Here is a 22994-nt window from a genome sequence, read left to right as displayed (position 1 = left end):
CAGTCTAGTACCTGCACTCTTTGACTATGAAGCCATGCTGCTGTAACACTGCAGAATGTGTGTTGCTGCAACAAGCGGGACGTCCCTGAAGAAGACTTCAACTGGATGGCAGCACATTGCTCCGAACCCTGTTTGGACCTTTCAGCATTAATGGAGCCTTCACAGGTGTGCCAGTGACCCATGAGCACTGACACACCTTCAGACCATCACAGAGACTGGCTGGTTACAATTTGGATGTTCCAGTATCCCGAGTCCATGTCGTAAGATCCTTTATACAATCAAATGTAGAGATTTAATAATGATACACTTCATTTGTGTAAAAATCTAAATCAAGTAAAATACAGCAGTTTAAAAGAAGGGCATGAATTTTAAAGTTTTAGGTCTGTAACAGGAAGTCCGAGCTAGTTAACGGCTAAAGTGAAGAGATCAGTTTTCAGCTTTCTGATAAAAATATTCAGTGAACTGCTTCCTGATATCTGCAGGTTTGTTCCAGAGCTTTGAGGCATTTCCTTTCAGCTGTTTCTGGAAACCTCCAATAAACCAGCAGCAGATGATCACAGTGTTCTTGAAGGCAAATGGTGAACAAGGCAGTTAGCGATGTAACCCGTTCTTAGTCTATTAAGGGCTTTGTATAGAAAGAGGAGGACCTTAAAATCAGTTCTGAATGTTACAGGAAGCCAGTGCAGAGCAGCTAAAACTGGACTTGTGCTCTCTCTCTTGGTTCTGGTTTGAATGGTTTAAATGAGCTGAAGGCTCTCTCTAAATAGTGCGTTATAGTAATGCAGTCCTCCCATAGTTCCATCTGTATGACAGGGTTTATTGATGTCGTCTGTGTTCACGTCAGCAGCAATGCTGCCTCTGGTTGATGTTATTTCATTGTTAAAACATGATGCAGGTTCTTGTGGTTCTGAGGACGGGTGGAGGTGGTGTTGAGCAGCTGGTCAATAGTGGAGATACTATTCTAGAGTTCCCAGCATAAGCTACATAAAGATATTTTTATTCATTAAATTTACATTTTGCCCATCTATATTCATATTTAAGATATTTATACATACACACACATATTTTCGCTGTATATTTTGAAATTGAGGCCATTTATTATATTTATAGTGTCAATTTGTGTGTAATACCTCTTTTAGCATTGGAACTCTTTGTTTTGAGGGGCCAGAGCTGTAAATAACAACTGAATTTCATTGGCTATTCAAAGTATCAGTCATCTGCAAAATTGGCTGCGATTGGCTCGATCTTCACACACAAGAAGAGAAGGTGGCATTTCTGTTCAACCCAGACTGTTATTGGCTGCTCTGCTTCCAAGGCTTCAAATGGCAGCTCATGATTGGTCGAGTGAAGACCGCTGAATGATGAGATGATTTAAATCATTACTGCAGAATCTCCCTGATTATCAAAAATCCTGCAGTTTTTTGGAAACAGCAAAGTCAAATTCATACCAGTCTGAGTTTAGTTACTTACATTAATTACTAATGATAATAAGAAACACTGCACTGCCCTTTTGTGGATCTGATAAATGAGATAGTATTGGTTTGGTTAGAAAAGTTTGTGACTGGTTTCAGAATTATTTGTCTGAGAAGCATCAATGTGTGAAGTCTGAGTTTTTGCTGGCAACACAGACCCTCGTTACCATGGAAATCAAAGTGATCGCAACACTTGGGTCTGTCTCATTCTTCATCAGCAGTGATCATGTAAAGATGCAGTTCATCTCATGTCCACTGGATGTCTCCACCTGCAGGTCACTAAAGGCCATTCATGGACACGGCGGCCTCCTGCTGTTCCCGTGATTGATGGCAGAGTTATGTTTATGGTCGAGTTATGTAAGTTAACAAATAAATAAATAGAACACCTATCAGCATGTGAACAGGTGACTGTGCAGGTAAGCCTGTGATTTCAAACAGTCTGTAGACTACTTACTAAAGTCCGGCTCATAATTTATTCAACAGAGATGTTCATTACATCAAACTAGACATGGTGTAATTATGAATACTTAATTACACCATGTCTGAATGGACAAGTTCTGTGATCAAGGCCATCACACCTCCTCACTGAGGTCAAGCTTTCAGTCTCTTCTTTGCTCAGTCGCTCTCCTCAGCTGTGACTCCTCCTTAGAAATGTTCAGTGAGGAGCTCTGAGACGACTCTCAGGATGTTTGAGAAGACGACTCCTGGTCTCCACTGGTCTAAAGTCCAGTCCTTGTGTGTTTTTGGTTCGAGCAGTTCTCGTCTTCTTGTTGGTCTTCCTCAGTCATGGTTTCTTTGCAGTAGTTGGACCATGAAGCTCTGATGATGTGTCTGCCGCCTGAACTCTGTGCAGCGTTGATCTGAGCTGCTGTTACCTGCTGACTGTAATGAACATCTCCTCTGCAGCAGAAGGATTGTTGGGATCTTGGCCAGTTTCATCAGAGCGTTGTGACTGCACTTAAGGATATTCAGAATTGTTATTTTCTGACTGTCATGTCTTGAAAAATGAACTGTTATCTCTCTTTACTTAGCAGTTCTTGCCCTAATATTGATTACTACAATAGTTGAAAAGGGCTATATGCTGTTTACCAACACTACCTCTGCACAACACAACTGATGGTCTGAAACACATTAAAAAAGCAAGAAATTCCACTAATGAACTTTGTCAAGAAACACCTGTTAACTGAAAAGCAGTCCAGATGACGACAGTACCTACAGTATAAAACAATTCTATATTTTTAACTGCGTCTTTCTTTTTTATTTGACATTTTAAGCTTTTACGCTGAATACCTGCATAGTCGCATTTCCGTGTCTTACTGTTTGTGGTGTTTTCAGTGAGTTTGGATCTTGTCAGCCACCGTAGAAACATTTCCCAGCAGCATATAGACGAGTGTTCATCAGTCGGAGGCTGGGAATGATTTTTATTTTTCATAAAGTGAAAAGGATTGTTGCAGTGTTCTCTCAGCTCTTTAATGCAAAAAGCGATGAAAAAAGGCTCGAAATCACAAACTAAACAACTAAAATGAGTCAGAAATATAAACTGTACAGATATTTAAAATCAAACTGTCCTTCAGGCGCACTGAAGAGAAAAGTTTTATTCTCAGAGTGTCCTCAGAGGTTTGAATGCTGCCTGAAAACCATCCCCTACAGCAAAGTGTTGTCACATGATGACGATGATGATGTCACTTCCTGCTAGTTTTGGACCGCAGCTGTCTCTTAATGATCAGGTGATCGCTCTCCTTCTCCTCAGATCCTCCTGACATCTGACACAAAAAAACACAACAATAAAACAGGGTTCTGCCTTTCGCTTTCTATAAATGTCCCAGTGGTGCATAAATGTTAGTTATCACATTCTGTTTTATTGGTGTTTTCACACAGCATCCTGTTTTTGTATTGTCGTTTTTTTGTCCTCACAAAGTAAAATGTCCTCATACTTGAGGTCTGAAAGAAGCACAGTCTCTGTCTCACCATGTGTGGAGAGTCGATAAGCAGACACGAGGCATCCTTCTTATAAAGCTTCTTCCGTCCTTGTCTCAGTTTGGTTGTTGTAGTCAGCGTCTCCTTCTCCACTGAATGTCCGCTGACCAGACTGATGATGGTTTTTGCTGCAGAGACACAGAAGATAAAACATGAGGAGACAGAAGAAAATTCAATTCCCTCATAACTTTTTGTGAAAAACAGCTTCTTGTTCAAGAAATACATATTGAATAAAGCTCAAAGGCCAAAGCTGGAGTCACACAGACCTTCCTGTCCATGTCCAAACTGACTGACACTCTGTGGGTCCAGACTCGGAGCAGCAGCACCCTCTGCTGGTTGATGCTAGCAACAACAACCACTCACAGCACACTCCACATGAGATGATGCTATTTATTACGATGAAGGTGCAGAGGCCATGAGCTGCTGGGGGCATTCACATGAGCATCACTCAGTCCACACTGAGTCTGACCTTGGTGCAGTGTGTCCGTCCTCAGAAGCAGCAGGAGGACAAACACCTTTAACTTCAAGGTCTTTGACTATGTGGAGAAATCTTTCAAGCTGGTGTCCTGAGACCATGAAGAGGACTCACCTGGTCATATTTAAAGTCACACTGACCTTTGCTGCCCAGGATGGAGGGAGAGCTCTGGATCAACTCTCCAATCTTCTGAAGAGTCCCGTCTCTGTTCTCCTTCACCACAGAGGAAGGCTGAAGAGAGACAGACAGACGCTCAAGCACACTGCTGACAGGAAGTCCTTATCTTCACGGAGGTCAAATGTCTCACCTGTTTGTTGTTTCGAGTGTTTCGGTTTCTCTTGGTCTCACTGAACACCAGGTTCTGGAAACAGACAGACAGGGGTCAGGTGTGATGTCTCATCTCTCTACAGGTGTTTATTAAAAACAAAGTGAGATGAAGAAAAAAAACTGATGCTGATTTAGGAGACGACCCGCAGAATGTTGCAGTTTTATATCTGTATTTTAAAACCAGTTATGTCCTTTAATCACACACACGCATAAACACAAACACACACACCTCCACCTCACAGCTCTTCCTCTTCCTCCCTGTAGTTTTGGGGATTTTCTTCCTTTCAGCCATGTTGGACCTCAGAGGAGAGACACCAACGTCCTGTTGACACACAGACACAGACACACACACACGTATGTGCTGTTAGTTGGACAACACAAGACATCTGAATCGTCATTGAATCTGTCGGCTTTGACAGATGATGAGATGAATCGATAAGTTGCAGCTGTGACTCAGTCATTTCGTTGCATGTGCAGTTTTTTTATGCTACGTCTCTATCCTGATTGGATCTGACAGAAAACTCGAGGACATGCTGTGCGAGCAACTGAGGTCTTAAATCCATCAAGAAGTCATTTCCTCGTCAGCTTCCATACAATCAGACCTCTTAAGCGGCATCGCCCCCTGCTGGCCATCACTCACTTTTCAGACGCAGAAGCTTCATCCACCATTTCTAGTCTATGATAATAAACCTGCTGCAGCTGTAACAGTTAGAAATATGATGTGCTTCCTAGTTATAGAATTGTCTCTCCTGATTGGCTGCTGTCAGCTGGACAGCAGTGGAGGAGGTTGTACCAGCGTCTGGTTCACAAATCATGCTTCATCATAAACCTCATCCAGCTGTTAAACACACCTGTGTGTTTCCCTTCAGGTTGGTCTCTCTCTCCTCCTTCAGTCTCTGTAGTCTCTCTACCTCTCTCTTCACAGCCTCAAACTCCCTGCTCCTCTCCTCATCCTCCTGCTGTCTCCCCCTCCTCTCCTGGAGTCTCTGGATCTCCTCCTTCAGCTCCTCCACCACAGACACCTTTCTCTCCTCCTCCTCCCTCCTCTGCAGGCCTTCCTTCAGACACTCCAGTTCTGACAGAGGGGAAGCAGACAGTTCAGATTCATCTCATCTGCTGATCAAACCATCGGGGAAATGTTTCCTCATCGCTGTTCAGATGATGAAGATCTCACCTCGTCTCAGGGTCTCCGTCTGTCTGTAGCTTTCCTCTATAAGTTTCTCCTTCTCCGACGCCACTCGATGCAGCTCTGACACACAAAGACACACAGATCACAACACATCATCCAGCGCGAGCAGCTCATTTAACATTAATGTGGACTTCTTTTTCTTCTCACCTTCTGTCTCTCTCTCCTGGCTTCTCCTCCTCTCCTCCTCCGATCTCTCCATCTCCTCCAGCCTTGCACGCAGAGCTGCGCCCTCAGACTCGAGCTCCGCCCTCAGACTCTGGAGCTGATGGGAGAATTCCGCTTTCTGATTGGCTACCTGCTCACTTAGCTCAACACACCTGTTCTCACTGCAGGAGGAAGAGGAGGACAGGAGAATAACACTTCAGGTTTATTGACAGTTAAATCAGCTCTTTTCTCATCACCTTTTGGCTCTGTTGTTTATCAATCAATAAAACTGATAACGGGATTGATAAACCCTCCTGTCTACCTGTGTGTCAGGGTCTCCTCCAGCTGCCTCTTTTCTCTCTGCAGATCTTCGATCTGTTGGGATTTCTGAGCCGATCTCTCCAGCGCTGCCTGGCTCTCCTTCTTCAGCTCCTCCATGGTGGCGTGGAAAACACTGCTGCTGCTGCTACGCCCCTCCTCCTCCTGAATCAATCAATCAATCAATCATTGACCCAAAAATTGCTGCTGTGTTCCTTCTGAATGATGATGATGGTTTCACTGCAGGAGTTCAGCTGCATCTGGACTCTGTCTCCTCACACATCCTGTCCTGATTTAGTCTGAAACATGTGACTTTCTTATGCTCGTAAAAATTCTAAAGGTTTTTCTTTTTCACCAATGAGGCGACGTGCTGCCTGATCATTCACCATGAACAGATGATCGTCGATCAATGAATGTCAGTCGAGCTGACTCCGTCCCTTAAACATCTTGTGCTCAATTTTGTGACTAATGAAAGTTTGTGATCTTTGTTGTTGTGTCTGTTTCTATGAAGGTTCATTTTCTAAATAAATGATCGATCCACCTGATAAGAAATATGAATGACAGATCAATCAACCTCAAGCACAGTCGATTAATGACATTAAAGAAACAAAGGAACAGGAGGAACCTTGACTTTCTGTTTTAGACGCTCCACTTCTTGTGTCAGACTGTTGATGATGTTGGTCTTCTCTTCTGATTGGCTCTCCAGGTCTTGGAGGCGGGTCTTTGCAGTGTTCAGCTGCTCTGATAGGCCATCGCGCCTGTCACTCAGCTCTTTGAGCTGCGTCTGGAGGCTGGTCACCTGGAAACAGACAAAATAAGAATCAGTTTTAAAAGTTATTATTTTGATGAGTTATTCTTAGTCTCATCTTGATGCATCTGTTATCACTGAGGTCATTCTGATGGTGTTGAACTGAACTTCAGTACCTTCAGAGCTGTTTCTGATTTAATTATGACTTCAGTAACAAACAGAATGTTATTTACTCATTTCTGACATTGTCAACAAACACAAACTGTACAAGCTCTGAGAAGATGGCAGAGCTGTTGTACTGGTTTGCATCAGATTGTAGAGGTGTCCCTAATAAAGTGGCCGCTGAGCGTAAGTACCTCTGTCTGGAGCTGGAAGATGCCGTTAACCAGAGCTTTGTTCTCCTTCATCAGTCTCGACGTTTCTCTTTGCTCCACCTCCAGAGATGAAAACACCGAGTCACAGTTTGGACACTCGGACAGACCTACGAGGGGGGAGCGACGGAGAAAAATATGGAGTGCGTCTCTCTGTGTGGACACCCCTTACTGTGATGAGGTCCACTGAGTCCAAATACTTTTGGCCATGCAGTGTGCTGTTCCACAGCAAACAGAAGAGTTTTAAAGGTGAAATCTGTATGAAGCTTCAGCTCTTACCTGTCAGATTCTGTAACCTCTGCTCCAGCAAAGCCTTCTCCTTCTTTAACTCCTCCACCTCCTCCCCCTGTCTCCTCATCTCTTCCTCCAGTCCCCTCCTCCTCTCCTCCCTCTCCCTCAGCTCCATGATGGTTTCTTCTTTCTTGTCGTTTTCTTCTTGGAGCCTCCAGATCTCCTCCTCCAGAACCACTGAAAAGAGGGAAGATGAAATGAAATAAAGGCTCTGCAGTGTTAACCCACATCCCTTCTCCTCCTTCTCCTCCTCTCACCTCTCTTCTTTGCTGGTCCCCTCTCCTCTTGATCCTCCAGAGCTTCACGCTGGCGTTTCCTGCTCTGCTCCTCCTCCTCCTCCCCTCCTGTCTTCCCCAGACAGCGGCAGGTCTTCTGAAGCCGCAGCAGCTCTGACCTGATCGACTCCACCAGGATCCTCTGAAAGACAGGAAGTGTCCACAGAATTACAGGAGAAGACTTCAAAACCTCTGCCGTAGGTTCCTACGGGGGGACTCCTGTTAGCCTCTCCATCTTAAATGTGCCGTCACGGCGGATTTCACAGTGAGATCTACGACCACCATTTGTTCTGATGCCGAGTTAGAAAGCGGCTGGTCAACCTGGATTTGGATCTAAAACTGAACCTTATCCTAAGAGGACAGGACTCTGTATAAAAACACTAACAGATGATCTAGCAATCTAATCTTACTAATTGATCGAGCAAAATGAGTGTGTTTACGTCTCTGGTGGCGTTCTCCACGGTGACGTCCATGGCTGCCTGGAGTTTGTTGATGTCGTCATCTTTCTGCTGACAGATCTCCGTCAGCTCTGACAGCTTCTGTTGCTGCTGCTCCAGACTCTGGAAAACAAAACCAGACAATAAAACAGATCAAATCAATCTTTATTGATACAACAGATGAGGTACAAAGTAATTTTAATTTATTCAGAGCTTCACTCCAGACTCTTTTTAACTTGAGAAAAAACATAAAACAGAGCACAGCAGACACCGCAAAAGAAGAATGCAGCGTACCTCCTTGGCTTCCTGCAGTTGGTCATGTGACTGCTGCTTTTCCAATCGCAACACCTCCAGCTCTGCAGGTACAAATCAACGCAGAGGTCAAACGTCTACGTTACGTCAACTAAAGCACTCACATTAAGTGTGTGTTTACCTGCATTGTACAGTATAAGTGTGTGTGTGTGTGTGTGTTTACCTGCAGTGTGTGTCTGTTCAGTCAGACAGTGATGAACACTCTGAGCGTCCTCTCTGATCTTTTCCAGGTCTACAGTCAATGAGCTGATGATTCCCTCCAACACAGCCGCCTGCTCCTCCTGACAGCCAGTCATGATCAGCAATCAATAATGATGATCGGTGACGAGACAGACTGTGTTAACAGATGCAGAGTTGTTACTCACCTTGCTGTTGTCAGTGTTGACAGCAGACAGATCGACCGTCTTGTTGACCAGGTTCTTCAGGATCTCGACTCTCTTCTCGGCTCTCTCCTCCAGGATCTCCTTCTCCTTCTCCAGACGTTCACTGACACACAAACATAAAACATCATCTGGCTGCAGCGTCTTCAGACCGACAGGCTTCCACTCTTCTGTTTCATCTCATCGTCAACCTGGTGAATATCATCCCTCACAGATCTTCCACATTTCCCCTCTGCAGACTGTGTTTTGGTCACATGATGGCGAGGACTCTGTTACCTGTAGTCTTTCTCCATCTTGTTGAAGAGTTCCATGAACTCTGTGCTGACTTCTTCTCTGATCTGGGCCTCCAGGACCAAACGCAGCGCTGCCTCTCTGTCCGACTGCTGACACACAGACACACACAGACACACACAGACACACACAGACACACTTTAACATTCCTTCAGCCACTTCAGCTGCACTTTCAGGCCTTTAAAGAGATGAAAACAGCTTCAGCCTCACCTTCGCCTCTTCCTCCATGGTCTTGTCCGCTTCATCCACCTCGTCGTCCTCACCTCCTGCCTCCAGCACTGTTCCCTCCATCATACTTTCCTCCTCCTCCCACTCTTCACCACCATCATCCTCCAGCACATCCTCCAACGTCGTCTCCCAGGCGACCATCGAGCTCTTCCTGCCATGCCCCGACACGTTCCTGCGCTGGCTGGCCTCGTCGATGATCATCGACAGCTCCATGGCTGACCTGTGGGTGGCGTCGTCCGGGACCACTGGCCTCGAGTTCAGCACCACCACCTGGAGACGGACAGAGACAGAAAAAAAACAGAAAAACTCATTGAAATCAGAAACTGAGATCTTAAAATCTGTCCAGATTTCTAAAGTTTCAGACAGTTTCTGAAACTCTGACCTCAGACCTGTTTGTGAGGTTCAGGAGTTAATTTTGGACTTTCACCTGTAACTGTGTTACCGTTCACTGTACAGGTACGTCTACGAGCTTGTGTGTGCTGACCTTCTGGGCGAGGGCGGAGAACTTGAGGACGTTGAGCGTCTCATCAAAGCAGGATGAGCTCTGGTTGATGTTGACCACCATGGAGACCCGGCCGGCACCACAGAAGAAGAACTGCAGGAAGTGGGTCAGTTTGGACTCCCTGAAGGGAACGTGGTGTTGGAACCTGCAGAGAAACAGATCACTTGTCATCCGAGTGTCTCTCTAAATTACAGCGGCTGCTGGCTGAACCCGCAGACAGCCTAACACACGTGGATAGACACCGTTATCCTACTTGGCGTGTTGGTTGAGTCTCATGGCACTGATGCATTTCCCGAGCGTGAGCAGTGAGCTGTTGATGTTTCCTGCTTCCTTCAGTCTGTTTCCGGTGTTGAGAGTCCGAGAGCAGCGTTCAGAGCCAGCCAGATCGCAGAGAGCCAGTCTGCACACACAAAGACACAAAATGATCATCTACACCTGACGCCGAAGGTCTGACTGTCAGCTCATCCCTCCAGGCTGAAGCATCAAGATCGTGGAGACAGTGCGGTCTTACTCGCTGATGCCGAGGACTCTGGGAACTCCAACGTCGTCCACTCTGAGGATCCTGATGGAAAAGATGCTGTGGCTGCAGAGACACACAAAAATTCAGATTACTCCTCTGTTCTCACATGCACACAGATACTGAGGTGTTTGTCTTAGGCCGCGTCCACAACGACTGCAGCCTTGTGTCGATAAATGTAGCCTCCTCATTCATTTCAATGAGACCGGCCCGTCGACACAGAGGGCTCCAGAAAAAGAGACTTCAGCCAGACTCCACTTTGACGTTGTCCATTCAAACACATGCAGCACGTTCACATGCCTGTTAGGGCATGTGAACGTGCTGCATGTGTTTGAATGGACAACGTCAAAGTGGACTTCATGGATTCAGGATGGTTTTCTGTTCTGAAGCCATCAGACCAAAACATTTGATAAAGTTAGATATTCAAACAGCATTTCAAGCGGCAGCAGCAGCTGACCTCCTGCTGGACAGCTGGTTCAGTCTGGTGGAGGAGAAACTCTGGTTCTTCTTCCCAATCTTCATCACTCTGTAGGCCTCCTCAGAGCTGTTCACCTGGACCCACCGCAGGTCTGAAACACAGAGCACATGCACACATATTAGATTTCCATCACTTTCGGTGACATTACATAGATTTACATTCATTTCCTGGAGACTTACCATAACCCACACCTAAAATTTAATGATTTACATTATGGGGACCTGTATTTTGTCCCCACAACGTGAGTAATACGTAGCCACACACAGACACAGACAAACGCACACAGAGAGTGTTACCTTTGATGAAAGAGTTCCCTTTGACGTCCTGAGACAGACGCAGCACCGTCCTCCTCTGGTGTCCACCGGGAACCTGAACATCACAGATCAATCCGATGATCATTCTGTCTGATCGTCTTGTTATTTGGAGAGTTTAACTCTCTCAAGAAGAAAGCATCAACACTCAAATTAGCTTTGTATTGAGCCAGCGCATGGGGCCTCAGGTAATGGTGAGACAGGAAACCTGACAGGGTTTTTGTCCACCTGTCCTGGAAGATTTTAGTGTCCCATACCTCCGGTCAAATGCCATCTGTGTTTATGGACCCGATATTTCCATGTTTTAGTGTCTCAGTGACTAACAGTTTTTGAAAAGTAAGAGATTTTTTCTGTTTCCAAGAAACAGCTGCTATATCTCTCTCACCAAAGCCACCAGACTTCATTCACAGAAACAGTAATTTTATCACTGTAAGACGCACTTCATTCAAACTGACAGAAACACAACAAAACTCGTCAAAACCTTCTTGGTTCATCTTTCACTGTTGCAACAATCATCACCAACTCTGGTTTGGATGAAACTCTACATTCAGCCAATCAGGAGAGGAATGAGAGAGAGGTGACAACAGAGAAGTAGAGAAAACAGAGACTCTGGAGTCTCATTATGTCAACATTATGATCGTATATATACATACACTGGGGGTACTTTCACAACTCACTGGTTAAAACTTAGTGTAGGTCAGGGTTAATGATTAAACAAATGAGAGTCCTCACAAATACAGGAGTACAAATATGTGTGTGTGTGTGTGTTACCTGTTCCAGCAGGTCGTGGATGTTGTCATTGTAAATCTCACAGAATGAAACCCAGACAGAGAAACGGATGCTTGAGTTGACGTCCAGACAGAAACTGTCAGCTTCACTGTTCACACTGCTGTCAGTGCTGAGAGACGAGCCTGAACACACACACAGACAGAGAGACACACACACACACAGCTGTTCAGCACTTTGGGTTAAATCTTCAGGTCTTACAGGATCTGACTTCAGAGTGAACCCCACTGACCGTCAAGAAAAGTTGATCTTCCAGACGTCTGACTTTTGTCGCTCTGCAGATGGAAAGATGAGACACACATTAGAACACCAAACATTCTCACAGTGTACAGATGGAGTTTTTTTTTTTTTGCATTTTCTGTCTGTGTGTGTCTGACCTCCTTGAGCAGCCTCATCAGGTTCCTCTTGCTGCTGCTCTCTGCTGCCTGCTGGTCTGGAGTCAGTCTGCTGTAGTCTCTGCAGCGCTGAGGCTTCAGATCATTCCGACTGTACAGGCGACCTTCAATACTGTTAAAGATGACAGACAGAGACCTGGGCAACAGACCGCTGTCATGATCCGGACCTGAGAGACAGACAGGAAGAGAGACAGGCAGCTAGACTAAAAACTAAACTCAAATAGTATGCCTTGAATGCAGCTTACAGAAACAAGGAACGGTCACAGAGTAGTCCAGATGTTTGACTTGTTCTCGGTTCATAGAATTTTACAATGTCAGATTAAACGTGGTGATAGTTTAAAATGAAGTAAACATACGTAAAAGCAAAAAGCTCAGACTGCAACTTGTAACAGCAAGTGAACAGTGTTTGAGTCACAAACACGGAGTCGAGAAGAATCCTGCATCAAGGACAAAACCCTGCAGATCTACGTGAATCCTGGTGGTGCAGTGAGTGGAGCTATCCAACAGTCCAAACACAAACAGATTCAGTTTAGTATCATAAGACAGACAGGTTGTGTTTCTGACCCAGGAATGTGAAGGTTTTTCCAGCGTTGGTGACTCCATAAGTGAACACCAGACAGTTTCCTCCATCCAGGACGTCTCGGACCAAACCTCGAACTGAACCCTCAAACACCTTCCTCTGACCGGCCTCCGGACCAAACACCTCAACAACGACGACCATAGAGTAACATGAACATCAGTTTTAAAAAGAACCGGGATAGAACATTAAAATGATTCACAAAGAAAACCACAAACAGCTTCTTCCCATTGTTGCATCTTCCAACAGACAGACAGACAGACGATGTCACAGCTACCTGTGTGAAGGTGAACCTCTGGGCCGTTTGTGGGAGGGACTTCTCGCTCTGTCGGTTTGATTGCCAGCTCCTGGGAGCCTTAAGGACGACAGTGTCTGGCCCCTCAATAGTCACACAATCCTGAAAACAAAGCACAAAGTTAAAAGAAAAAGTTGATTATAAGCTGATGAAAGTTTTTTCGACTGACAGAACCTGATATATGACTTTAAAATACTGTCAGTGTAGATTAGAGGAATGGTGAAGACAAGCTTTAATGTCCCCGGTGGGAAATTTGGCTTACAGATAATAATAATAATTAACACAAGTGGAATACAACAATGACTAAACAGTACACAGGCTATTATCACTGCTCAGAGAAAGCAGCGAGAAGAGGTCAGAAACAACGAGACATCCTGTTACATCCACAGCTGGTCACACTCCAAATCATTTTATTATATTATTATTATTGCTTTGTCAATGAAATGTCAGAAAATGGTGAAAATGCCGTTGTAACTTTGTCTCCAAATGTTTTACTTTGTACGACCAACAGTCCAAAAAACGAAACATATTCAGGTTATAATCAAATAACAGCACTGATCCGTCACATCTGAAAATCTGGAACCAGCAGCAACCAATGAGTAATCAATTATCAACACTTGTAGCTGGATATTGTGTCCACGGTAAAGTTAAATTTTAAAAAAAAATTTAAAGACCAACGCTTATAACTGTTCTGTCTGAATAGACATTAACTTTAACATAGTCTCTGTGTGTGTGTGTTACCTGTGACGCTCCACTGTCGCTCTCAGCTGCAGTGAATGGTCGAACCCTCAGATAGACCTGCAGGTTCTCAGACTGCGACTGAACACTGTCCTGATGGGAGAGAGAGGACACAGATCACCTTCCAGCAAGGTCAATAACACCTGACTGACAGAGAGACACAGAGAGAGGCAGGCAGACAGATAAACAGACATAGAGAGAGACAGACCTGTGCTGGCAGAGCAGTGAATTCACCGAGCAGATCTCTCCTGATATCTTCCACCTCCACCGGACCGACTCTCTCCGGCTTCCCAGCTAAGCAAGACTCCATCATCTTCGCTAACACACACAACATGCAAACATCAGTCACATTGTGCCTCAGTCCTTTAGTTTTCAACTTAACTTTAGTCCGTGAAATTTAGACCACAGTCCATCCAGATCTGGTGAAAATCCAACATTAGCTCGACCACACAGTCCACCAGGGATCAGTGATTAAAACAGGTCGTTTCCAACTGCTGAAGAAACCCCATTCTGAAGGTCGACAGATTTTCAATAGGTAAGTGTAAGGGAGATTAATGTTTACAGGTAAAATTGTTTCCTCTGTCTTTGTTTACTTTGTAAACGCATGTAAGCAAGCAGATAAGCAAGATGTCTAAATGTGAAGATAATCTACCGTATTTCGGTGTGACTTCCAGTGAAGGCAAACACAACATATCCTTGTTAGTTAACGCTAGCTGTAAACACTCACTCAGGTTCAATACTATCGTTACTATCCGGCACAAACGGATGTCACATAATTGGCATCAGTCAAAAGTCAGAACAGAACAGCAGCACAACAGCAGTAAGCAGAGCTGAGGGTTGTTTTAAAACTACTGTTGTTGTTAGCATTAACCGCAACTAGCTAACCCTCAAATACATATCGCTACACGCGTGTTTGGTTTTAACGTATTTCGAATACAAAACATCATATTAAATCACATCTCTATTACGTAAACCGACATTTTATCAAACTGTAACTCACTCTGGATGTGTTTTATTCACCAGACAAAGCATTTAAATCGAAAACATCGAAAGGCAAACTGTAACGCTAACTTTGGCTGCTTCTCCGCGGTTTACTTTTTAAACTGGGACCCGAGGACCAATCATGTGGCTGGTACAGGTGACGTCCGCAAATCACGTTCGCACCCTCGGATATGATCTCGCGACAAAACTTAACCCAAATTTCACTGGATTGTGATGTGAATTGAAAGCTTTTATTGATATCGTTATCAATATATTAAGTTAAAAAGTATTTTATTAATTTCATAATTATTCATTCATTAATTCATTCTTTCATTACTCATTATTAAGACCAGTATTTTATTTTTTATATTTATTTAACAAATTGCACATGTCACTAATTTTGACAGTAAGTACCAAACTACAAAATTCTATACATGCATACTTTCAAACATGCCAGAGGGTCCAACTGCAAAAGGTGAAAAAATGACGAAAATAAATCTATATTTAAAAAAGCTAAAATACATAAATATATAATGAAAATGGAAAAACGAGCATTGTAGGCACAATTTGGAAGACAATTTGAGAATCAAGGTGCATGTACAGACATTTCATAGACAGAAACATGTCTCTTGTTTTATCCAGTCAACCTCAGTCCAAAGAGATCAGCTCCTTCAGAGCACTGGAGAAACACAGTGAGATAATCTTCTTAAAAATCTTTTTCATTTAAAAAAAAAAAAAAAGAACAGAACAGAACAGAACAGAACAGTAAAAATAAATAGATACATAAACGGACCTTTGCTTTATCAACGTACAACTATTCATTTAGAAGACCATTGGTTAGAATAACCAATAGCTTCTATGATGAATGCCTTTTCCACAAATTTCCAGTCATGCTTTAAGAATCCGAATATAACATGCTCATAAAATAATGCAGAATCTTTAGAAATCTTTAGATGCAGCATCTGTCATTTTTTTGATCGTGCGAGAAAGAGATGCGGCACAATTTCTGGTTGAGCTGTGCAAAAAGAAAAACTAAAATTTAATTTCACCCTTAAATTCATTTTCTTTGCATACCGTTGTGATGCGTAGCCGACGTGTCTGCACTGTTTGCATACTTGAATGTTTTCTCAATAAAGATAAAGAAAAGGCTGTGACGTCGAGACTGTGTCGCTTGAACAACAAACAATGAATGACGTACTGATTGTACTGTGTATAATGTCGCTTTTATAGAAAGCTCATATTTTTGTATCATAAAGTGTTTGTTGCCTGAAAAGAAAAAGTAAACAACGGCGGGTTGGAATGACGTCATCGGCCGGGGACGGCAGAGTGAGGAGACGGAGGAGGAGGAGGAGGACGAGGAGGATTTCAGGCGGATTTGTGGATTAAAGTCCCAGAGACAGAAGCTAGCTGCTACTTAAGACTCTACCTGAATAAAATCTGAGCGTTTTTACTTAAGAGTCGTCAAACTGCTTCGTAATAAACTCCAGTAAAAGGCGGAAGACGTCAGTCTGCACGAACCGCTGTGAGGCGACGCAGCGACCCGGTTTCCTTGACAACGGTGAGAGCGTCGTTGCTGTTGTTGATGAGCTGCTGATTAATGATCAGATGATGGTTGTAAATCTGTGACTGACAGCTCTGATATGTGTGCGTTCAGGGTATCACCTGTGATCTGTTTCACTAGAGCAGAAAAGATTCACGATTCACATTAACAAGATCGATTCACACTAATGATCGCGTTCAGTTTCCAAAGTGATCCATTATTTAAATGTTTTCGAGCCAGTGCAACCAGCACTGTGCATGTTGCACTGGCTCTAAAACAACCTAATCACCTACATGATGTAGGTGAATAAGAGTTCATACGATTGTAGTTGGAGTCATTTTCGATCATTCTCACCCTCCCCCCATTTTCATTAATTTACTATATGCTCTGATTCCTGGATGAAGAAAAAACTCGTCTTCATCTTCAATGTCCTGATCCTGATGTTTGCTTTGTGTGTTCAGTCAGAGCTTATCTGTGCAGCAGAGCAGGTGTTCCTGTCAGACACCCCCTGCTGTCATCATGGCGTCTGTGGAGTCGAGTGGTGACGGTGGGAAGTGGCTGGACGCTCACTACGACCCGGTGGCGGGCCTGTACACCTTCTCTTCCTGCGTGGACCTGGCAGACCTGAGTGGGGACGGGGAGAGTCGGTTGGTGGTTGGCGATCTGGGCTCCGGCTCGTCGGGCATGAAGCTGAAGGTGTACCGGGGCACAGCGCTGATGAGCGAGAGCACCCTGCTGGACCTGCCCGCCGGCCTCGTCGCCTTCTTCATGGACCTGCACGAACCGCGCATCCCCGCCGTCGCTGTGGCGTCCGGACCCTGCATCTACGTCTACAAAAACCTCCGACCGTACTTCAAGTTCACGCTGCCGAGCCTGGAGGTCAACACGCTGGAGCAGGTCAGGAGGACTCACACTGTTCATTCATGATGTTTGAATCAGCTTTTATTATTTATTAGTCAACAGAAAGAAAAGACCACAGCAGACAGAGCAGCATCAAGGACCTCTGTCTCATTTTACCCCAAATATAATAACAAAACATCACGTGAGAAAACACAAAAAAAGACTTCATAAACCTAATGCAACCCAGTACAACAGCTGAGCCGTAACACCTACATCAGTGTTTGTGTTGACACTGACAGAAATCAGCTGTGATGGATTTTCCCGTCTGTGACGTGTTGTGGTGCTCTGATTGGTCAGGACGTGTGGCAGCAGGCGAGGGAGGGTCAGATCGACCCTCTGACCCTGAAGGAGATGTTGGAGAGCATCAGGAAGAAGGCCGACGTCCCGCTGTCCGTGCGCTCGCTCAGGTTTCTCTCTCTGGAGGCCGACGACATGGACGAGTTCGTCCAGCTGCACAAGCAGCAGCCAATCAGACGGCAGGTAAGCCTCATTAATTGTTATGATGTCACAGTGTTGGATGTGTTAATCTAAATAGTTACTGCAGAAGACGAAGATAACCATAAAATGTGGCAGCACAACAAATTTCAGTACAAAGATAGCCAGAGATCACAAACCAATAACCAGATGGTATTTTCAGTACTTCAGGATAGAAATGTCTTGACATATTTTAAGGCGGTGTCTGCCACCTCTCGCTCTCATTGGTCCATCCTCATCCGTGTTTCAGACGGTGATCACGTGCATCGGGACTCTGAAGAAGAGCACGGCTGATGAGGACGGCGTCAGCTGTCTGGTGATCGGCACAGAGAGCAGCGACGTGTACGTCCTCGACCCCGAAGCTTTCATCATCCTCTCCAAGGTAAACTCACGTCACACGGCTGGACAGGCTGGACGGTTTCCATGGTAACACCTGAGGGTTTGACTAATACCTGGAACAATCATCGCCACCCATTTCAGTAACATCTAAACTGGACTTGTGTTGTTTTTTTTGCGCTGCTGATGTCGCGTGGCTGTTGAAGATGTCGTTGCCGGCTCCTCCCACCATGATGGACGTGACGGGTCAGTTCGATGTGGAGTTTCGCATCACGGTCGCGTGTCGCAACGGCAACATCTACATCCTACGCAGGTGAGACACACCTGACTCACCTGTCCCCCTTCTGTTACATATCAGTCAACACACTGATAAACAACCACAAACTCAAAACCCTATTGGCCCTGATTTGATTTTAGGAAATGAACAAAAGAAGTTGAAACATGAAATATGAGTATTTTTTGTTTGAGGACTTACCTGACAGGTGTTTGTCCTGCTGCTCTTCAGGGAGTCGGACAAACCAAAGTACTGCATCGAGCTGTCGTCTCACCCGGTGGGTCTGGTGAGAGTCGGGAAGAACGTGGTGGTCGGCTGCACAGATGAGAGCCTGCAGTGCTTCACACAGAAGGTGAAACTGTGCTCCCGTGATGATAGACATATAATTATGATTACCATGTTCACCATGTTAGTTTAGTGTGTTAGCATTTGCTATTTAGCACTAAACACGGAGTCCAGCTGAGGCTGATGGGACTATCAGTAGTTCTGCAGGTATTTGGTCATAAACCAAAGTGTTGGACACATTAGCATGTTGACCTGATGGTGGCGCTAGATGAACAGCAGAGTTCTTACATTATAGCGCCGTACTGCTAACCGTCTGCTAACTGTCCATACGTTTCTTGTTCTATCTTCAGGGAAAGAAGCTGTGGAAGGCTGCTCTTCCCACTCCCATCACCACCATGGCTGCCATGGACCTCGCCACCAGAGGCTTCCAGGCGGTTCTGGTGGGCCTGGCCAACTGTGAAGTCCAGCTTTACAGGGACAAGAACCTGCTTAGCACTATCAAGACGCCCGACGTGGTCACCAGCATCTGCTTTGGCCGGTACGGACGTGAGGACGGGACTCTGATCATGACCACCAAGGGAGGGGGCCTGATGGTGAAGATCCTGAAGAGGACAGCGGCCTTTGATGACAGGGACAGCGCTCCTGGGCCACCGCTGGCCCAGAGCGTACGCCTCAACGTACCCAAGAAGACCAAGCTGTACGTGGACCAGACGCTGCGGGAGCGTGAGAGCGGTCTGGCCATGCACCGCGCCTTCCAGATGGACCTGAGCCGTCTGCGTCTGGCTGCAGCCAAAGCCTACGTCAAGGCCCTGGAGTCCAGCTTGACACCGATGTCCTCCAGCCTCACCGAGCCACTCAAGATGAACGCCGTAGTGCAGGGCCTGGGCCCGTCCTTCAAACTGACGCTGAACGTCCAGAACACGGCTGCGTGTCGGCCCGTCATGAACCTGGCCATCAGCTTCCTGTACGACGAGAGCCTGTACAGGATGAGGAACCCGTACATGAGGATCCCCCTGCTGGTGCCCGGACTCATCTACCCCGTCGAGACCTTTGTGGAGTGCACTAGTGACAAGGGCATCTCTGACGTCATCAAGGTGTTTATCCTGCACGAGGGGAAAAGCTCCCCGCTGCTGACCGCCCACATCAACATGCCCATCAGCGAGGGACTGACACTCAACTGACAACATATGACACTTCAACCTTATTCAATACAGACTTCAACTTTATTCATAACACACTTTAACTTTATTTAGAACAGACGTCAACTTTATTTATAAAAAACTTCAACTTAATTCATTACAGACTTCAGAGGAAAATCCACAAGGGTCTGAGTCAACCAGACTAAACAACACAGGTCTGAAAACCGCTTTGAGACTCAGTTCACTTCCAGTTAGACTCTAGTTGCTTATTTGTGGTGTGAAATCAGAAACAAGCAAACAGCAAACTACAGCAGCACTACAAAATAGGTATATGACAACAATGGATCATTTTTTAAGTTGAGAAGAACTGAACTACAGGTGTGCACCTTAAGGTGTGAAACAGCACCATCTGCTGGACAGTTGCCAGTAAAGCCTGACCTGAACTTAGTGGAACTCCATTTATAAAATCCTACAATGAAATGACGTACAACTGACGTATGAGATCAGATTCTACATGATGGGTTTTATTCCTTACAGAAACTGAATGTCTGATTTTCTGCACTGGCGAACATTTCAGACCTTTTAGATCTTCAGAACCGGCAGAAGTCTGGCTGAATAATGTCTTTGTTCTTAGATTACGTTGTTGTATGTTGTTCATGTTTAAAACGGTAGTGAGTTTTGGAAGGACAGATTCATGACCGTGCTGTTTGAGCTCTCAGGGATCAGAATCACTGCAGACAAAAGACTTAAATTAACAGGACAGAAATGTGGTAAATATGATGTTTTTTAAATGTAGTCTGGTGAAGTAAAATAAAACAAGTCTGTACAGATTTCTCATTGTAAAAATAAAGGTACCACTGTATTTTGCAGCTCTGTCATTTCTGAGAAAGTTTCCAGGAAATTGTTCTTGAAAGAGAAGCTGAGTTTAAACCCGAATAAATTTTTATTGATTTATTACTGATCCTTTATTACTGGAAGCGTGACTCTCATTTATCTCACTAGTGTTTAATGTTCATGTTGTTTCTGCTGACCTGCTGTGCCTGACTCAAGACTAAAAGCAGTTAATTAATTCATTTTTAATTAATTAACATATATTAAATCACAGAGTTCTTTCTTTTCATTCAGCTTATTATTTATTTCTAGAATGATTCCCAGAGTGTTTGTTGATAATTTTCCAGTGTTTGAACAGTCTCGTGTATTTTATCATGAGTTCTCAGTAATTATGATTGAAAAAGTTCAGACTTTAAACTGAAGTGGAACAAACATGAACAACATGAAAAGTGGGAATTTTTGCTGTTGCCGACCGTCTGGAAAATCTGGAGGTCAAACACAGGTGAGAGCAGGTAAACAGCTTCTGTTTGCTGTTGGTCAACACTGACAGCGCGTCTCTAACTGCAGTTCATAGTGCAGCACGACTTCCTCATTGCGAAATAGGAAAAAGTCCTGAAGTGAAACAAGGAAAAAAACTGTTTACAGCCTGTTTACCTGAAGAGTTAAAGTGAGTCACGCTGTGTTGACAGGGACCATCAGCCTCTATAAAACCTGAGTGAAGCGTCAGTGTGAACAGAAGAAGCTCTTCATCTGGATCAGACTCTGAGGTGTGAAGATGAGACGTGCCGTCGTGTTGCTGGGTGAGAAACTGAATCAACTGCTGCTGATGTTGATGAGCTCATTCTGATTGAATAAATATTCTCATCAATCCTACTGCAAACCTCTCAATTTTCAATATTTATGTGTGTGTGTGTGTGTGTGTGTCCAGCTGTGTTGTGTGTGTGTGATGGACTGAAGTTCGGTCAGCTCTGCAGTGGAAACTCTGACAACAGCAGGAGGATCTCAGACAGATGGGGACAGGGACACTACGGAGCCAGGCGGTAACACAACTACACAATAACACTACACAGCTCTTCGGGTGCATTCTGGGAAATGTAGGATCCAGTGTTTTTGAGCCATAGAAGTTATAATATGGCCACCTCTGGCACTCACATTTCTGTTATTATGTCTGCTGTGTTTCAGGGTGAACAGGGAACACAAAGGTCTGGACATCGTGTGCAACGACGGATCGATCGTCTACGCCCCGTTTGATGCCACGCTGCACGGAAACGTTATTGTCTACACTGACACCAGCAAGGCGGCCATCAACAATGGCATCAACCTGAGAGCCAACGGTCAGTCCATCACACCTTTACTGTGTTTAACTGTGCTACTCAAGTACTTCAGTACAAAACTGAGGTACCTTTACTTTACTGGAGTGTTTTCTTTTCATGGTACTTTCTTCATGCACTCCACTACATTTATCTCACAGCTTTAGTTACTTTACAGATTCAGATTTTTACAAACAGACAGAAGAATGGTTTATGAATTATGATGTTTTGTTGTAAGTTAAACTCAAATAGTTTGTAGCTGAAACATTAAGTTGATTAATCAATCAGTGGATTGACAGAAAATGAATGATCGTCTATTGTGTGATGATGGTTTCAGCATTTTCACAATGTTTCCGAACCAAACAATCAATCGATTTATGGAGAAAATAATCAGCAGATTGATCCAGAATGAAAAGAATCAATCAATTTTACAAAAAAAGTGTAAAATTAGCTGAACCTCAACCAGCTCCAACAGTAAGATCCTGCTCTGACGTGAACGACTGAGTCACAATAATCTGATGAGATCAGATAGAACAGTAGAACATTCACAGGGACATTTTACTGCTCTGAGTACTTTTAACTTTAACACATAAAGTACACACTTTTGCTGAAGTAACACTTTCAACGCAGGACTTTTACTTGTAACAGAGTATCTGTACAGTGTGGTATTGTTACTTTTACTGAAGTAAAGGATCTGGTCCCACAGGTCTGTGTTTCAAGTTGTTCTACGTTCAGCCGGACCGGACCTCCGGCTCAGTGAGGAAGGGGGAAAGGCTCGGCATTATGCTGCCCATGCAGAGCGTTTACCCAGGAATCACCTCACATGTCCACGTCCAGATGTGTGACAGGAGCGACCCCACAAAATACTTCTGATCAGCTTCTGATGCTGATCTTCTTTTCTGATGCATAAAAACACTCTGATGAACTAACAAAACTTAAAGAGCATCTGTGTTGTGAGTCTTTTATTACCAGGAACTGTGAAACAGCAAGCATCACTTTGTGTTTTAAACTGATGTTTTAAATATAAAAAAGTAAAATAATAAACAGTTTGAACAAAGAACAGCAGCGTTTTCGCCTTTTGAGTCTGTGT

General features: G+C 44.4%; 3 protein-coding genes across 4 annotated transcripts; 2 read left to right on the top strand and 1 right to left on the bottom strand.

Annotated features, from left to right (window-relative positions):
* Positions 1–2663: 2663 nt before the first annotated feature.
* Positions 2664–14924, bottom strand: kif20bb (kinesin family member 20Bb). Of its 2 annotated transcripts, none has more exons than XM_041962910.1 (32): positions 14835–14924; positions 14043–14152; positions 13838–13927; positions 13079–13198; positions 12789–12927; positions 12207–12391; positions 12062–12104; positions 11815–11954; positions 11029–11101; positions 10712–10823; positions 10249–10320; positions 9991–10137; positions 9720–9882; positions 9218–9505; positions 8993–9099; positions 8702–8822; positions 8500–8617; positions 8319–8380; positions 8028–8147; positions 7570–7729; positions 7301–7489; positions 7007–7131; positions 6528–6701; positions 5907–6067; positions 5588–5766; positions 5426–5500; positions 5103–5326; positions 4481–4573; positions 4232–4285; positions 4065–4155; positions 3441–3577; positions 2664–3235 (listed from the first exon to the last, which is right to left on the bottom strand). In XM_041962910.1, the coding sequence occupies exons 2-32, from the start codon at positions 14145–14147 to the stop codon at positions 3155–3157; spliced, it is 3948 nt and encodes a 1315-aa protein (XP_041818844.1). In that variant the 5' UTR covers positions 14148–14152; positions 14835–14924; the 3' UTR covers positions 2664–3154. The 2 variants fall into 2 exon arrangements, with proteins under 2 accessions (XP_041818844.1, XP_041818845.1); XM_041962911.1 differs by having other exon boundaries at positions 8993–9096.
* A 1274-nt stretch (positions 14925–16198) lies between these two features.
* Positions 16199–20688, top strand: bbs1 (Bardet-Biedl syndrome 1). The gene is made up of 7 exons (XM_041963070.1): positions 16199–16373; positions 16817–17252; positions 17553–17735; positions 17980–18111; positions 18272–18378; positions 18571–18691; positions 18975–20688. The coding sequence occupies exons 2-7, from the start codon at positions 16875–16877 to the stop codon at positions 19803–19805; spliced, it is 1752 nt and encodes a 583-aa protein (XP_041819004.1). The 5' UTR covers positions 16199–16373; positions 16817–16874; the 3' UTR covers positions 19806–20688.
* Positions 20689–21235: 547 nt separating this feature from the next.
* LOC121624878 (leukocyte cell-derived chemotaxin-2-like) lies at positions 21236–22967 on the top strand. The gene is made up of 4 exons (XM_041962833.1): positions 21236–21394; positions 21523–21634; positions 21777–21928; positions 22611–22967. Exons 1-4 carry the CDS (start codon positions 21370–21372, stop codon positions 22775–22777), a joined length of 456 nt encoding a protein of 151 aa, XP_041818767.1. The 5' UTR covers positions 21236–21369; the 3' UTR covers positions 22778–22967.
* Positions 22968–22994: the final 27 nt, after the last annotated feature.

Source organism: Chelmon rostratus, chromosome 21 (genome assembly GCF_017976325.1).
Source record: "Chelmon rostratus isolate fCheRos1 chromosome 21, fCheRos1.pri, whole genome shotgun sequence".
NCBI lineage: Eukaryota > Metazoa > Chordata > Actinopteri > Chaetodontiformes > Chaetodontidae > Chelmon > Chelmon rostratus.
The sequence above is the reverse complement of the archived record's forward strand: the minus strand, read 5'-3'. Positions and strand labels throughout refer to the sequence as shown.

Excerpts from the sequence above, each read along its gene's own strand:
- kif20bb (XM_041962910.1), bottom strand. The coding sequence starts at position 14,147 with ATGATGGAGTCTTGCTTAGCTGGGAAGCCGGAGAGAGTCGGTCCGGTG. Across the intron at positions 12,928-13,078 it reads AGAGGTTCACCTTCACACAG|GTGTTTGGTCCGGAGGCCGG; the intron begins GTAGCTGTGACA and ends GTCGTTGTTGAG. Across the intron at positions 9,883-9,990 it reads AGACTCAACCAACACGCCAA|GTTCCAACACCACGTTCCCT; the intron begins GTAGGATAACGG and ends GTTTCTCTGCAG.
- bbs1 (XM_041963070.1), top strand. The coding sequence starts at position 16,875 with ATGGCGTCTGTGGAGTCGAGTGGTGACGGTGGGAAGTGGCTGGACGCT. Across the intron at positions 18,112-18,271 it reads CTTTCATCATCCTCTCCAAG|ATGTCGTTGCCGGCTCCTCC; the intron begins GTAAACTCACGT and ends TGGCTGTTGAAG. Across the intron at positions 18,379-18,570 it reads AACATCTACATCCTACGCAG|GGAGTCGGACAAACCAAAGT; the intron begins GTGAGACACACC and ends GCTGCTCTTCAG.
- LOC121624878 (XM_041962833.1), top strand. The coding sequence starts at position 21,370 with ATGAGACGTGCCGTCGTGTTGCTGG. Across the intron at positions 21,635-21,776 it reads GGACACTACGGAGCCAGGCG|GGTGAACAGGGAACACAAAG; the intron begins GTAACACAACTA and ends GCTGTGTTTCAG. Across the intron at positions 21,929-22,610 it reads CATCAACCTGAGAGCCAACG|GTCTGTGTTTCAAGTTGTTC; the intron begins GTCAGTCCATCA and ends CTGGTCCCACAG.